We start from the raw sequence: 14,626 nt of genomic DNA, 5'->3' as shown, positions 1-14,626 counted from the left end.
AGCACAGAGCTTGGTGCCTGTTCCCCGGAGGGTAGCCTGGGGCTGGGCTGCCGCTGGAAGCTGCCCCATAGAACCCAGGGCTGGGCTGTCTCCACCTTCCTGCCATCCCAGGACCTGATGCAGAAAGTGATGGCCTCACCCTGCTCTGTTTACACTGAGCAGGGCATTTGGTTCTGATGAATCTATGCATCTGAAAGAAGACAGCTAGACTCTGAAGGGACCCAGATGCCCACCCCCCACCCAGGAACCATGAAGGAATGGGCCAGGTAGTCTGGATGCACAGTCTCAGGGCTGTCAGAAGAGCCGGGCGGCCACTCTGCAGCCCCACGGAGCGGGCAGGGTGAGGCCCCAGGGCCCGTGTGAGGGTATGGAGAGCAACTAAGCGTTGTCCTGCCCCCACAGGGCCAGGTCTGGTCGGGGTCTGGGCCAGGGGTCCTATGTCAGGTGAACCCTGGCCACCAGACTGAGTCCCCCATCCTGCCTCTCATCTCTGGTTTGATGCAGCAAGAGGAAGGGTTTCTGGCTAGAAGAGCCCCAAAGCTGGGAAGAGTCTTTAAGGCAACAAAGATGACAGGAACTGATTATGGGAGGTGAAGGCAAAGAAGAAACACAGCTGGTAATTCTGAAGACCGCTGGGCGGAGACCACCGGCAGGGCTATGATTTTTTTTTTCCCTCCCAGCCCTGAAAGCCTGGAGTGAGCTGGTCCCAGGTGGGGAGAGACATAAACTGTAGGTCTGGGAGGGTCAGGGAAAGGCTTCAGGGATGATCCCAGGGGCAGGACCTCTCAGGCTGCTGCTCAGGGCCCAGGTTCCCTGGAAAGGGGCTTGGAGGCACCAGCCATGGTGGGGGGACATTGATGAAAAGGTCCACAGGAAGAGAACAGGGGTCGGGGTGGGGAGGAGTTCAGACATGGTTCCACAGACCCTTCCTGGGAAATTTTCTGGGTTCAGTGGGACCTGATGGCTTGCAGTGTTAAGTACCCCAGGAGGGGACTTCCTTGGCGGTACAGTGGTTAGGACTCTGCGTTTCCAATGCAGGGGTTCGGGTTCGATCCCTAGGCTGGAAACTAAGATCCCACATGCTGTGTGTCAAGAAAATAATAATTAAAACACTCCAGGTGGCTCGAAAGGACCACCTGGCTCCTGCCCCACAAAGGGCAGGGTGACATCTGGACAGTGGGAGGGGTGGTGCCCCGTGCCCTCTGTCAGAGGAGCCACACTGACCTGGATGGAGGGAGCGGCTCTGCCAAAGTCCCGGGTGCTGGCCTAGAGCCTGGCTGCTCCTCTTACACAAAACAAACCCGAGTCAGTACCGGCTCCTCGCTGGCGGGTGGGAGAGGTTAGGGGACGAAGAGCCAAGCGGGCCCTCAAAGGGTAGTCTTGCCCAAGGAAAGTATTCAGAAGCGTCTCTGGTCATGAGGGCCCTCCTTGCAGGGCGAGAGGGCTCTGTCCAGACTGGGGACTCAGCTTCCACTGCCACCTGCTGTCCAGAGGAATACCAAGAGGGCAGAAGGGTGTGTTCAGCTGCTTCCTTTATTAGAAACAAGTGAGATGGACCAAGCAGAACAACAATGCATTTGGTATTTCTGCCCCCACCCCGGAAATGGATGCCCCTCCCACAGCCCGGAGCAAAGCCAAGACACAAAGGTGAAGCCTTCCCTTTCCCTCCCTGGATGCGGGCGCCGGGTTGGAAGTCAATCAGTATCTTTGAGCTGAACTGATCTGAATGAAATCTTCCCGCACAGCCTCCCTAGGGACAGTCTGTTTGCAGGCCTGCCTTCCCCTGACAGTAATAACCCGAAGCCCTGGGCCTCCTCTGGTTCCAGGGCACGCGGCCAGGCCTGAAGGGAGCCCAGGGTGGAAAGGCCCTGGCCAGAGATACGCCCCGCCCCATCCCCTGGCCCAGCAGCCACCCTCTCCCGGGCTGCAGCTGTGAAGCTACCCAGGCCTTTGGGCCATCCCTTCAGTTGGTTAAATGCTGGTCATCTTTGGGCAAAGAATTCAAGAGCACTGGGACACCCACCCCAGGCTTCAAGTGAGCCAGCAAGTGGGTGACGGCAGTTAGAATGGAGTTGCAGGCAAGGCCTGAAATTTTCCATAAACCTAGGTGTTGCAGTGGCTTGACGTAGGCCGGCCTTCAAACAAAACAGCAGCATCTTCGGAAGTAGGCGTGCGTGGGGGACACGAGCCCTGTGCAGACCTCAGTCCAGAGCCGAGACCTCCTTTCTCCCCAGCTCTCTCCATACAGAGACAGGGGGCCGTGGGAGCGTGCTGAGGGGTCATTCCAAAGACTGGAGGTAAACATCAGGAACATGGAGTCTGAAAGCCCAGCACTGGAGGCAGAGGGCGAGGCCACACCGGGAGGCCCACTGTGAGCGGCGGCCTGATGCAAGTCCCAGCTGATGAGCTTGGAGGCCCTGGGGTCTTCCCTTTGTTTGGTTTAATCCACCATCCTGCAAGGCCCCAAACACCAAGCAATGGTTCTCTCTGACCAGAAGTCCTGGAATGGGTCGAGTGAAGAATCCAGGGAGTGCTTGGGCAAAAAAGAAGACTAAGAGCAGCCACCGAGCCCACTCCTGCAGACCTGTGGGTGGCGCTGAAGGTGGGCAGGGTCCCTACAGAGGGCAAAAGCAGAGTCCAAGGAGCGACTGCAGGGAGACACTGGGTCCTCCCCAGGCGATTGGTTTCTTCCAGAGCGGGCACGGGCCTCAGTTTCCATCCCATGACTTCAGTCACCAAGGCAAAGCTCACTCCTGGGGCCGTCAGCACCCCAAAGTTCAGAGGCAGCTCAGGCTGGGACCTGGCCTAGAGCTGAGCAAGCCTGTGACGGGGAGCCTGTCCAAGTTCCAGTCCTGCCTGAGGTGGGAGAGTCGGGAACTTTGTTCTCTGACATCTTTAGAAGCACGCACAGGGTGGGCTGCTCTGGGCCATGGGATGCCATGTGTCTGATGTCTATGAGGCTGTGTGGGCAAGCCCCTGCCTCTCCGACTCCCGCCGTCTGTGGAATGCAGTGCACATCTTGCTGAGAACAGCAGCTTCTTTGGTCTGGGTATCTTGGAGTCAAGGAGTCAAAGGTCAGCCACAATGGGGACCTACAGTTTGCAGCACAGGGACGATGGGGAGAAAGGAGGCCCCCTAGAGGCCTCTGATGAAAGTGTGATCAGTGGAGTTGGGGGCTCCGCCTGCAGAGAGCCTGGCCAGCAGCCCTGCTTGGGCAGGGGCAGCACGGCCCTATCCCAACTAAGCACGCGATCCCCTCCAGCTCTGCGGACTCTGCAGAGTCTCTGTCAAACCTCACCAGAGCCCACAGCCTGCAACACAGCCCTCCTGGCCCGTGGAACACGGCTTCAGTTCCCACAGCTGGGCTGAGCTTGGCCTGCCGGCTAAGACTTCCTTCCCTCTACAGGTAGAGGTAAAAGCAGCCAGGAAACCCCCCACCCCACACGCCACACCATCCACCCACTGACTTCCTCCTAGAGCAAAAGTTACATACAAGTCTGGATATGAGTTGCTGCTGCTGACAATTCATAGCCCAACCCTCCCAAACCACTTGGCTGAGCGCAACTGAGGAATGCCTACGTGACAGTCACGTGACTGGAACCTCCATTATTTGGAGGGCCATGGGCAGCATCAGTCACCATCACCACCGCCACCGCAAAAATCCACAACACATCATCAGTGGAAATCAGACTCTGACAATGGCAATAGGAAATCACGTCTGTTGCCAAATGCAGACTGGCATCTCCCCACCACTCCCTGCCGTGACCTGCAGGCTGTGTGTCTTGGAAAGGAGCAGAGACGGCTAATGGGCTGGAAGGCACCGGGCCAGGGCTGGAGGCCGAGGTCTGGGTATCAGTCCCACGCCATCCTTGCCCAACCAATACTAGGGGCATCAGGGTCCTGGTTCTTTGTTCTAAGAGAAGCTAGGCAGGGCCTGCACTGACATAGTCCCCACAAGGTCCCAGATGTTATACAAGGAGGTCAAAGGTCCCCTTCATACTGCCAGTCACCCCAGGCAGTGGAAAAACAATCTCACAGGACTTATCCCTGTCATATAAGATTGGCAACAGTTGGCTAGAGAGCCTGGATGTAAAAGTCAGTTGTTGGCAGGATGACTTCCTACAGGGAGCAGGCCAAGAGGACTAGAAGAGGGAATTGGATTCATGAAACACACTTTCACAGGTTATCCCTGCTGCGCAGGTTCAGGACGCAAAAAAGGTGCGGCCCCTGCAGGAGCGCTTCGGAGTCAGGTCTGCCCCAGCCAGGCCTCCACCTGCTCTTCCCAGAGAGCGCTGAGCCCTCCCCAAAGCCCTGCACAGCCCCTCCACCTGACGCTGCCATCGCCAAGCCAATCAACCCAGCTGATTCAGAAAGGGAACTGGGTAAGCCTCCCACATCCTCTTTCTCCTGCTCCCCTGAGAAAAGTCCATGCCTGCTTTCAAAAGGAAACAATTCAATTGTACCGATATGTGTCTGTCGGGCACTGGCCTTAGAGTTGAATTTTGAGGAATGATCTGGATTCAGTTTTTCATTAGAGACCAAACATCCTTGTACATTTGGAACATGAAAGATATTTAAAATATTTATATATATATATATAATATATATATATACTTTTATTATTCACCCGTTAACTCCATAATATGCCAATCACGAGCTAGTTTTCAGCAGTTACATTCCCTTGATCGCGGCTGCATAACGATGCGATTAATTGGAAAACAGGGAGACCAGAGACACGGCCAGAGCTGGCATCTCGCAGCCTACGCCATTGCAGTACAATCATCAAGTTCAGCGGCGGTCTGTAAAGCCGGTTCAGTTCTGCTCTCCTTGCCAGGGATTCTCACGTTTGTGAAAATTGGACCAACAAGTGGTGGGGCTCCATTTCCTGGTAATTCTCAGTGGCTTTATCCAGAATCTCACTGGCAACTGGTTACTGTAACACCAGCCCAACCTAGGAGAGCCAAGAGGGGAGAGGCAGAGTTGAGGGAACAGCTGTCCGGACTCCCCCATTCCCCGTCCAGGCCTGAAGGTCCAATGAGTCCGCAGGGAGCTACTGTGCTGAGCGAGCAGGCTCCAGTGAGCCCTGGGCTCTCACTCAACCTCCACCTGATGCTTCAGACATCAGAGCCTTTATCTGCGGCACCCTGAGAACACTGGGCACCAGGCCGCACTCCAGTTCATCCGTCAGGTACCCTGTAAGTGCCGGCTTCCCCTGGCCCTGAGCTGCCCTCTGGAGCTGGTAGAGGAGGGGCCATGCTGGGACGAGGGCAGCAGCCCCTTGAGTCAGACTCTCTCTTCCTGGAAGACCACAGGCATGTGACTGGCCAGTGTCCTGGGAGTCCCAAAGCCCTGTCGCACTGGACGAGGCCACTCACCTGGTGGGAGGAGGCTGACAACTTTCCCACTTCCGTGTGGCTCAGGGGCCTGTGCCCTCTGCCCCCCTCATACCTGCTGCTCAAAGGGGAACACTGCCCCTGTTCGTGTGGCCACCAGAGGGAGGGGACTCTTCCAGGGCCCAGACTGATGCTGGATCCCAGACCTGAGGCCTACTTCTATTAGAGATGCCAACATCTGACTCAGGCCTGACCCAGGCCAGCCCCGCCGTGGGCCCGGCTGCCAGGGAGCATGGTGGGGGTTGGTGCCCAGAACGTACATACCTTCTCTGCCCCCATGCTGGGGCACTTCCAATTGTACAGGTAATACTGTAGGTTGCCATCCCCAATGCCAAACTTGAGCTTCTCCAGGAAGGTTTTGTTCTCCATGAGATCCAGTGCATTGAACACGTCAAACCCTTTCTGCGGGGCAGCAGGGAGAGACAAGGACAGGTGAGGATGGGTGGACGGCGCCTCACCTTCCTGCCCTCTCTCTTCTGTCGTATCAGAACCACCCTGCAGGCAGGTGGCCAAGGCAGCGATCCACCTTCAGAGGCGCCTGCTGCTTCTGTGGCATCCAGACTCCCGTCAGCGCCCTGCTCTCCGGTGGCAGTTCTCGTGACATGCTGAGTGCCACCTCACCTGGCCTCTCCGCAGCGTCCCCCCGAGGACACATTTGCACACCCAGTGTCCAGGCCGCCGCTCCCACTGCTCCTTGCTATGCTTCCCTGAAACATGCACGTAACTTCCACAGTCCTCTCTGGAGACCAAGCCCTGAACCTTTTCCTGAGAGGTGACTCCCACGAGCCTCACTGCTTCTCCACTCTCTGACGCCCCAAGTCCCAGGCCTTGGCACACCGAGGGACTTTATGACATGTGACAAGCTTCTCCGAGGCTGTGACAGACTCGATCAGGGACTGGAATGTGGCTGGCGGCCGGTGCACAGTGGGCCAGGCCGAGCGCAGGTAGAGCCCACAGGGCAGGGCTGCCGGATGACCTCTCAGGTGAAAGAGAAACCTGGGCCCCTCCCCGCCATGCCCTCCAGTCTGCGGCTCTGATGACTCACCACAACAAACACCACCAATCTCCTCACTCCCACATTGGGGAGGTCGTAAGGAGAACCCCTCACCTCCCTGGGCAGGCCTGGCTATTCAAGCTCCTTGGCAGTGCCTCCTGTGAGAACAAAACTCGCTGAAATAAATCAGGAGTTCAATGCCTTCGCCTGGTGTGGACGCTCCTTGCTCCCTCCTAGTTTTGGGGCTGCTGGCTGGGAACTGCTGGCCTGCTCCCGGAGTGAAGCAGGAGGGCAAGCAGGCCTTGAGGTCCCCCGCCCAGGAGCAGCTACTGCGAGCCGCGCTCAGCACCGCCCACCACCCCTTCCCTCTGGTCAGCTCCTCACCATTTTGGCGAGAACGAGGGCGTCGCTCATGAGGTCTAGGAGAGGGGTCTGAGTGTGAACATTGTAGAAAGAGTAAGCAGCCTTCAGACTCTTGTGGGTCGGGTGGTTCATGATGGTGGACGGAAGTGTATAAAAGCTCAGGAAATCAGTCACCTCCCCGTTTGCATTCTGATGGGAAGACAATAAAGAAGGCAGGGTCACACGGGCACAGGGGCCGTGCAGCCCGGGAACAGAATGTTCCCACTGCCCTCCGCCACCCTCGGGCAGCTCTGTCCCTCCAGATGAATGGGTGGAAACTGAAACAGGATACGCAGGGAGGAGAAAACACATCAAGAGGGAACCTGAGGACAGCGCTGGGAGGAAAACCCAGGCTGGGCCGGGGCTTCACTCTGCCCCACTCCTTCCCCGCCTGCAGCACCAGGGCCTTCTCATAGCTCATGGCCCCACAAACGTCCAGCCAGCTCCAGACCCAGCAGAGCTCACCTGACCAAGCGGGGCTCAGCGCTCTCTGCTCAGGGTCAGCAGCGGGGAGGGAGAGATGAAGGGCTCACGCCAGGTCCAGAAGAGCTCTTTTTAGCAAATGCAAGCTACAACTTCCTGCCTTTAGCAGGGCCCAAGCACAGGTGGTCCAGGAAGGCTAGGGTGCCAACTCTCCGGTCAACTGCTCTTTGGTTACCGAGCCTGGGGATACCCGTCACTGCAGGAGAACACCTCCCTGTCCACGGGACCAAGGCCCAGAATACGCGTCCCCGCTCACCTCCACCACAAAAGTGTCAATGATATTCTCCTGGGGGTAGAACCAGTGTTCCACCTCCTCCTGGCTCATGACAGGCGTGAGGTGGAACTGCTTCAGGTACCGGCTGAGGAGCTGGTGCACTATTGGAATGTCCTTTTTCTCCATTGGTCGCAGCCCAGCTGTCTTGGGAGTCTGGAAGAAAGACACCAGAGAGCATGAGTATGTGCTGACCGTGAGCGGCCTGGCTCCCTCTCAAGTCCTCCACAAACCGAAAAGCTCATGCTGCCTCCCTTCCTACCTTGACCCTGAGTCTAGCCCCCTAGGCCCTCAAGAGAGCCTCCTCGCTCATCTTAGGCAGCTCCCTCTCACCCCCGTCCACATCCGCAGGCACAAGTCCCGCCCTCACAGTGAATCTGGCCCTTTCCCTGCTGGTTAAGGCTGCCGTCCTTGGCTAAGGCTGTTGCGTCGATCTCTTATCCACATGGCCCAGGCTGGCTTCCTAAGAAAACACAGCCCATCACAGCCCCGCCTGCTCCAGACGCCCCAGCACAGGGCCCAACACCAGGAACCCTCAGAACCAGTGGCCGTTGTAGCTGTGATCGTCTGTCTCTCTGGCCCAGGAGCGCTCAACAGGAGTAACTTTGCCTCCCAGGGGACATCTGACCATATGTGGATATGTTTTTGGGTTGTCACATTAGGGGGAAGGTGGCTACTGGCATGGAGAAACCAGGGATGCTGGTAAACATTCTGCACATACAGGATGGTCTCCTTGACCAACAGTTACCCAACCCAAAGTGTCAGCGGTGCCGTGATGGAGAAGCCCTGGCCGACGCATGGATGTGCTGAAGTGGGTCCAGCCCAGAGCTGCTCCTGGGCCTCCCGAAGGCTTTCTTAGCTCTCCACCTTCGAGCTTCACAACCCTCTCCCACTCGGCTGCAGCTCCTCTCTTTCTGCACTGCTCCATCTCCTACCGACTTAGAGCACTTCACAAACAGGCGCCCAGCCACAGGCACCGTGGAACCCTGGGGCCCAGCAGAGTCTACACTAGATGACCACTGAGGGATGCCCACCGTTGTGCCAGGAGCACCCCGGCAGGACAACGATGCCAGTTAAATTCAGAAAAACAGCATTAAATTCCCAGGACTTAACCTCCTGCCCGAATCCCACTCCACAGCTGCTTTTCCTTAGAAAATGCTTAAGTGGAAAAGAAGCCATGTGATGCTCGGGAATTCTATGGCTGAGGGAACATCCCCAAGGGCTTAACACACAAAGGTGAAAAAAGTGAAAGTGTTAGCCACTCGATAGTGTCCGACTCTTTGCGACCCCATGTACTATAGCCCACCAGCCCCTTCTGCCCATTCTCCAGGCAAGAATAACGGAGTGGGTAGCCGCTCCTTTCTCCAGGGGATCTTCCCGACCCAGGGACTGAAACTGGGTCTCCTGCATTGCAGGCATATTCTTTACCGTCTGAGGTGAGGTCAGCCAAATCTGAAAATGGGGTGCAGTAGGTTTATATGGGGCTTCCCTGGTGGCTCAGTGGTAAAGAATCTGCTTGCCAATGCAGGAGACAGGGTTCAATGCTGAGCCCTGGAGAAGAAAATGGCAACCCACTTCAATGTTCTTGCCTGGGAAATCTCATGGACAGGGGAGCCTGGCATGCTACAATCCACGGAGTCAGAAACGGGTAAGGACACAACTTCGTGACTGAACAGCAACAGGCTTATATACCTCAGTCACTGCCTGACACAACTGCTTCCCGGTGGAAGAGCTGCTTTATTTTTAAGTTTATGCTGGAGTATAGCTGAGTAACAAAGTTGTGTTCGTTTCAGGTGAACAGGAATTGCTTTCAAAACTGCGGGGGACTGCCCGTGAAGGGTTAAGTCTTGGGAGCTGCTAGGCGTTATGCAGAGCCTTAGGCACCTCCCTAAGCTCCCTGTCCCGCCCCCCTGAAGAATTTACTACCCTTAAGGCTCCGGGACGTCTCGGTCTTGCAACATTTCATAGAAGATAGATTAGCTTATTGATAGAAGATAGATTATCTATTTGTGATCTGTACACAATGGTAAGGGTCTTGTGATTGTATCTGGAGATTAATATACAATCTTGTGAATGTCAGAAGTCACGTACTTTATCCTATATATACTGCAGCACAATAAAGGAAGGCATCAGCCATTTTGGTCTGATCCTCTCAACCCCATCCTTTGTCTCTCTCTTATTTTTCTTAGCGGGGACGCTCCGTTCTCTCCCTGTGCAGGTGCGACTCTTGCTTGTGCTGGCCGCGGCACAAAACTGCAGCTCCAGAAACTCCAGCTGCCAAAATTCCTTGCTAACCTGATGTCGCTAGGGAACACTCACTGACCTTATTTCTACACGGCACCTCCCACAGTGACACCTCAAATCCTGGACTGAAAAAGCAGCCCCACTGGGGTTCTCCCCACAGTCAAGGAGATCCAAAGACATTCTCCTGGCTGCAACACTACTTAAAAGAACGCTCTCTTAAAAAAAAAAAAACAAAACGCTGTTTGCCTAGCAGGCGGGACCAGTCTAGCATGAGAACAGAAAGGAGGGGATACTCATCGTGGCTCCCTAGTCTGGTCTCCTGGGCAGTGCCTGACTGTGCTGCAGCAGGCCCTCCAAATTGGACACTGATGACCCTGGTCCAGGGCTGGGTCAGCCGGCACCCAGTGACTGTGCTGACCCTGCCTGGAAGGGCTCTGAGGGAAGAGAAAGGACTGTAAGACCCAGGAGCATCCATCTCACTGGCAAACCAAGGCCCAGAGTTGAAAACCAGCTCACTAAAGCTGCCCGGTCCTTCAGCAGCAAAATCTGAGCAGGAGGCCTGAGCCTGGAAATCTCAGCTCCCCTTGCAGGCTCAGTCACCCACCCTCCACCCGACTCGGCAGAAGTAGCAACAGACACTCTATGGCTCGTTTACACTGGTCCTGGGATGGGCTGCAGTAGAGCGAGCAGATTCCTCTCTCCACTGTGCTGCCCTTAGGCTGAGATGGGTGTTCTCTGAGTCTGCCAACAGATGGCGGAGAAGCGAGTCCAGGCGCAGGCTCAGGAAAACAGACAGTTCCACTAAAATAAAACCAGCGCTACAGATAAGAGAAGGACAGAAAGGCAAAGGCTAGGGATCCGGAAACTATGGGCTGGGCTGCTTTTCTGGTAAGAGAGCCCCCTGCCCCTGGCCCAGGCTCTCCGGGCCTCCCTCCCTCCCGCTCCTGCCCAGGCCCCGGGGCCCCACTGGCCTCTGGCAGTCGGTACAGCTTCATGGTGCGCTGCATGGTCATGTTTCTGCTCAAGTGGGAGAACTTGACTTCAATCAGCTTCCGGGGATTTAGGGACCGATGCCAGTACCTGTGGGGACACAGACCTCCTGTCCTCAGAGGGCCGTGGCAAGTCGCACTAAAAGGACCTCTCCATATGGCCAGCAGGTGGCGTGAGAGAGCCGCCGGGCCCCACTTGAGCTGGCCACCCAGGAGCTCCACCAACCCACAGGGAGTGCAGAGCGGCCACAGCTCTTCCCGTAATTTCTTTCTCAAGTTCACAAGCCCCTCCTCCGTACCAGCAGTTGTCTTGGGACAAGCAGTCCTCACTCGGGGAATCAAGTCAGTGGAAAAGACCTGAGGTTCTCCGAACGTCCAGCCTCTGCCTCCCTCCTCTTTGGCGCCTAACTGATGTTTTCACTTTAGAAGCTCTTAAGGCAGAGCGTACTCAATTGTTCCAAAGAACTTTCGAAGGCAGAGGTTTTGCTTGGTTCACACAGAGATGAGACATGCTCTCTTTGGCCCACATAATATTCAGAACAAAACTGAGCTACTCATTTAAAACTATAGGACATTTACCATAAAGAACCAGATGTGGGCTCATCCTTTAAAACAAACCCCCAGCAGACTGACCCCCTTCCATTTCCACATGGCAGGAATCAGAGGGAGCTAAGAAAGCCTGACCCCTTTGGACAGGGCAGGCGCTGTGCAGGCTGTCGTTCCTACAGACTCCCGTTCGCTCCCCGTGTGCCCCACCTGGCTCCTGTGGGCACCACCACCCACCTTTTCAGACACCAGAGCAGCGGATGCTCTCGGCCATGCACTGAGCTGAGGGGCAGAGTGACTCACGGTGACACAAGCTCCCCACCTAGCGTGGGCACACCACCATTTCCAGAACCTTTCCAAGAAGAGGTTTTTACCTGCAGGTGCCAACAGGCTTTGGTAACACCACCCCGGCAGTGTAAACAGCTTGGAAGATGCCCTCCAGGTGAACCCGTCGGGTTATCTCACGGATCAGGACTGGAGCCACTCTCTTGGAGCGCAGCTTCTTGTGGACACACAGGAAGTTGATCTCTACCATCTTCTTCTCTCTGCAGAGTCAAGAGAAAACCCAGGGTCGAGGCTCTTAACAGGCGAGGCCATCCCTTCAAGCATGGGAGTGTGTAGGGAGAGGGGGCCCCAGCACAGGCTCGTGTTCTGGCCGCACCTGTGCTCAACAGCCAGGAACGCCCTCCCATCGCCCTGCTCTGCTGCACCAGGCAAGGAACCCGCTCTCTCCTCAACACAGACTCTACTTCCAAAGGTAAGTGGGACTCAAGCAAACTCCTTAATTTAACACACCACCAGCATCTTCCTGGTGAAGCCCTCGGAGCAGGTTGAGCGAGCCCCATCTTCAGCCATCAGGAACCCCACAGAAGTCAAGGGCTATCCTATGATTTCAGGGGTTCAGACTCCCCCAAGCCCAGAAGGCTGTGGTAGACAGATGGTTCTGACATTTCCAAAGAAATGAAGAGCAGAGCTGGAAGGCCCCACGACCGTGGATATGAGCCACCAGCCCACTTCTGAGTGGCTCGAGCATGGCGACGCGTGACTGGCACAAGTGCCAACATGGAGCTGGTCAGGGAGCGGGTCTGCCCTCAGGGTGGACCCCTTCCAGCCCAGGTCACAGACAAGAGCTCCAGCAACAATTCAGAGCAAGATAGGCAGCTCCTATTATGAATTTCTATTCCTAGGAACCCAAGTTCCCTCCCTTCAGGGGAACTTCCCTCCTGCTTCTATGGAAGCTATGTTTTTCCCCCACTTTCCAAGACCAAGCAGGACAGTGGGGACACGGGGCAGGGGCGGTGCTGGTGCTTACGTGTCATAGATATGGATGTTTGCCGGGATGGCGCTGATGAACCCAACTAGTTTCCGACTCGAGACCACTCGAACCCCACAGTGCCACTGGGGGAGCCAGCCAGGCGGCCGGAGAGCCCTGGAAGAGAGACAGGAGCTGTGGGCACGGGGCTGCCTGCCAGCGGGCTGGGCAGACTGTCTGGCCCCACCACCGAGTCTGGCTCTAACCTCATGCTACCATCTCCCTGGGGAGGGAACAGCTCAATTCTCTGAAATCCACTTTCAGGCCAAATCCTCCTGGATACCAGTGGGACCAAGTCACAGCCCTCTCTTGCTGCTCAGTCCACTGGGCCTATTTTCCCAACCCAGGGCTGTCACACTGAACATTTCATACTGATCCAGTTTCTTTGTGCTCACTCTGACAGCCTGAGCTGGAGCCCCAGCCTCCTTGGCTCCAAATCCAGCAGGTCCCGTGGTCAGGAGCCGGCTGTGGAGCCTCTGGAGCTCTGGGCTCCATCTCCTCCCCGCCTTCCACTCTGGCGGTCTTCCTTTCCCTCCCTCTTCAGACAGGTCCCCTCTGTGCCAGCCTCATGCCCTACCTCCCGGGATATTACATGAGGCCGGAAAGGGGAGGGGGTGCTCAGCCAGGCAAGGCCATTTCTATACAACCAAGCATGCTCAGGAAAGACTGAAAATGACCCTCTATTCTTTTAAATCTTAGCAGGTCTCATCCCTCCTTCCCTTCTTACCTAAAGTCATTATACAACAGACGATTTTTTCTTCTGGGTACCAATTCCATCAAGGAATTTCTCACCCAATCATTGTGCCTTAAATAAAGTTTCAATTCTGAGCTCTACTGGAAGCAAGTCTCAAAAACCACACACCGATTTGCCATTAAAAGGTTGGCACTTAGGAGGGATGAGCAATCTGGTGCCTTGTTTTTCTGCCCTGTGGCCTCAGAACCGTAGGAAAGTCCTTACAACTCACCACAAAAGAAATTCTGGGGAATAATCAAATCGGAACATGTTGTCATCATCTTCCACATAGTTCTCATTCAGGAGAGTGTAGAGTTCTTTCAGCTGCAGAGAGAAGAGGGGCCACCTTAGAAGTATTCTGCCAGAGTGGGGGGACCAAGGCCAATACCCTGGGGCTCCAAGCTGTTGGGAACAAGGCAAACTACCAAAAACTCTATTTAATCTCACAAATCCTTTTCATTCGGGCATGGCAGGGACTCCTGGAACAAGCAATCTAGTGCTTAAGAGGAAACTGAGTCACCAGGGGTAGAGGGGCAGACTTAAGCACAGGAAGTGTGGCAGGCCAAGAATGTCATCCAAGTAACAGACCACTCCATCGTTCACTGAATGAATGGACGAACAAGGAAAATGAAAGCACAAAGAAGAGGCATCCGCCTTGGGGAGCGAGCTACAGGGGTTAACTCTCGGCGCCAGAGATGCTGTGTGCTATTCAGGCAGAGTTGCGGGCAGATCCCAGATCAACAGATGGGAGGGATCTGCTAGCCCTGCTTGGCTCAGCTCTTCTTAGAAGAGTCCTCGAGGAAAGCCCGAGAAGAAGCCATCGTGGCTGGGCTCTCGGGGAACATGGTGTCCTGTCCACGCTGGTGGTCAGCCCAGGACTACTCACCACACCACGGTCCCCCAGGTCCAAGGCGTCCCAGGTGAAGCCCTGGGGCAGCGTGTAGGGCTCCTGGCGGATGTTGTCTTTGTCAGGCTCCACGGGACCGTGCGTGTTCACAACTTCTCCTGCAAGTAGACACAGCCATGAGTTTCACCGCTGGCTTTCTTGGGGAGGGAAGGGGCTCAGCTCAAAAACTGACCTCAGCAAATTCCTCCTGTCCCCAGGAGCCCTTCATCCGAAGAACACTCTCTTCTTGGCAATGGCAGACCGTCTCTCTGGCTACCCTTGGCCCCTAACTGAGGGCCAATTCGTGGCCAAACTTCAGAACAATCCTGGGAGCCAAGGTGGTTGGTGTCTTGGACCTTCTTTTAAATCTCCC

General features: G+C 55.8%; 1 protein-coding gene across 1 annotated transcript in view; it reads right to left on the bottom strand.

Moving 5' to 3' along the window:
* The window catches only part of NMT1 (N-myristoyltransferase 1), a 35,104-nt gene continuing 21,993 nt past the window's right edge, over nt 1,516-14,626 (bottom strand). Inside the window, exons 4-12 of the mRNA XM_005693946.3 lie at nt 14,254-14,372; nt 13,600-13,691; nt 12,635-12,751; nt 11,697-11,867; nt 10,759-10,867; nt 7,529-7,699; nt 6,772-6,939; nt 5,658-5,795; nt 1,516-4,951 (exon numbers count right to left, since the gene is read on the bottom strand). Coding sequence (XP_005694003.3) covers nt 4,931-4,951; nt 5,658-5,795; nt 6,772-6,939; nt 7,529-7,699; nt 10,759-10,867; nt 11,697-11,867; nt 12,635-12,751; nt 13,600-13,691; nt 14,254-14,372 — 1,106 coding nt within the window. The 3' untranslated portion in view covers nt 1,516-4,930. The remainder of the gene's footprint in view (nt 4,952-5,657; nt 5,796-6,771; nt 6,940-7,528; nt 7,700-10,758; nt 10,868-11,696; nt 11,868-12,634; nt 12,752-13,599; nt 13,692-14,253; nt 14,373-14,626) is intronic.

Source organism: Capra hircus, chromosome 19, assembly GCF_001704415.2.
Source record: "Capra hircus breed San Clemente chromosome 19, ASM170441v1, whole genome shotgun sequence".
NCBI lineage: Eukaryota > Metazoa > Chordata > Mammalia > Artiodactyla > Bovidae > Capra > Capra hircus.
Note: the sequence above shows the minus strand (reverse complement) of the source record. Positions and strands in the feature narration are given on the sequence as shown.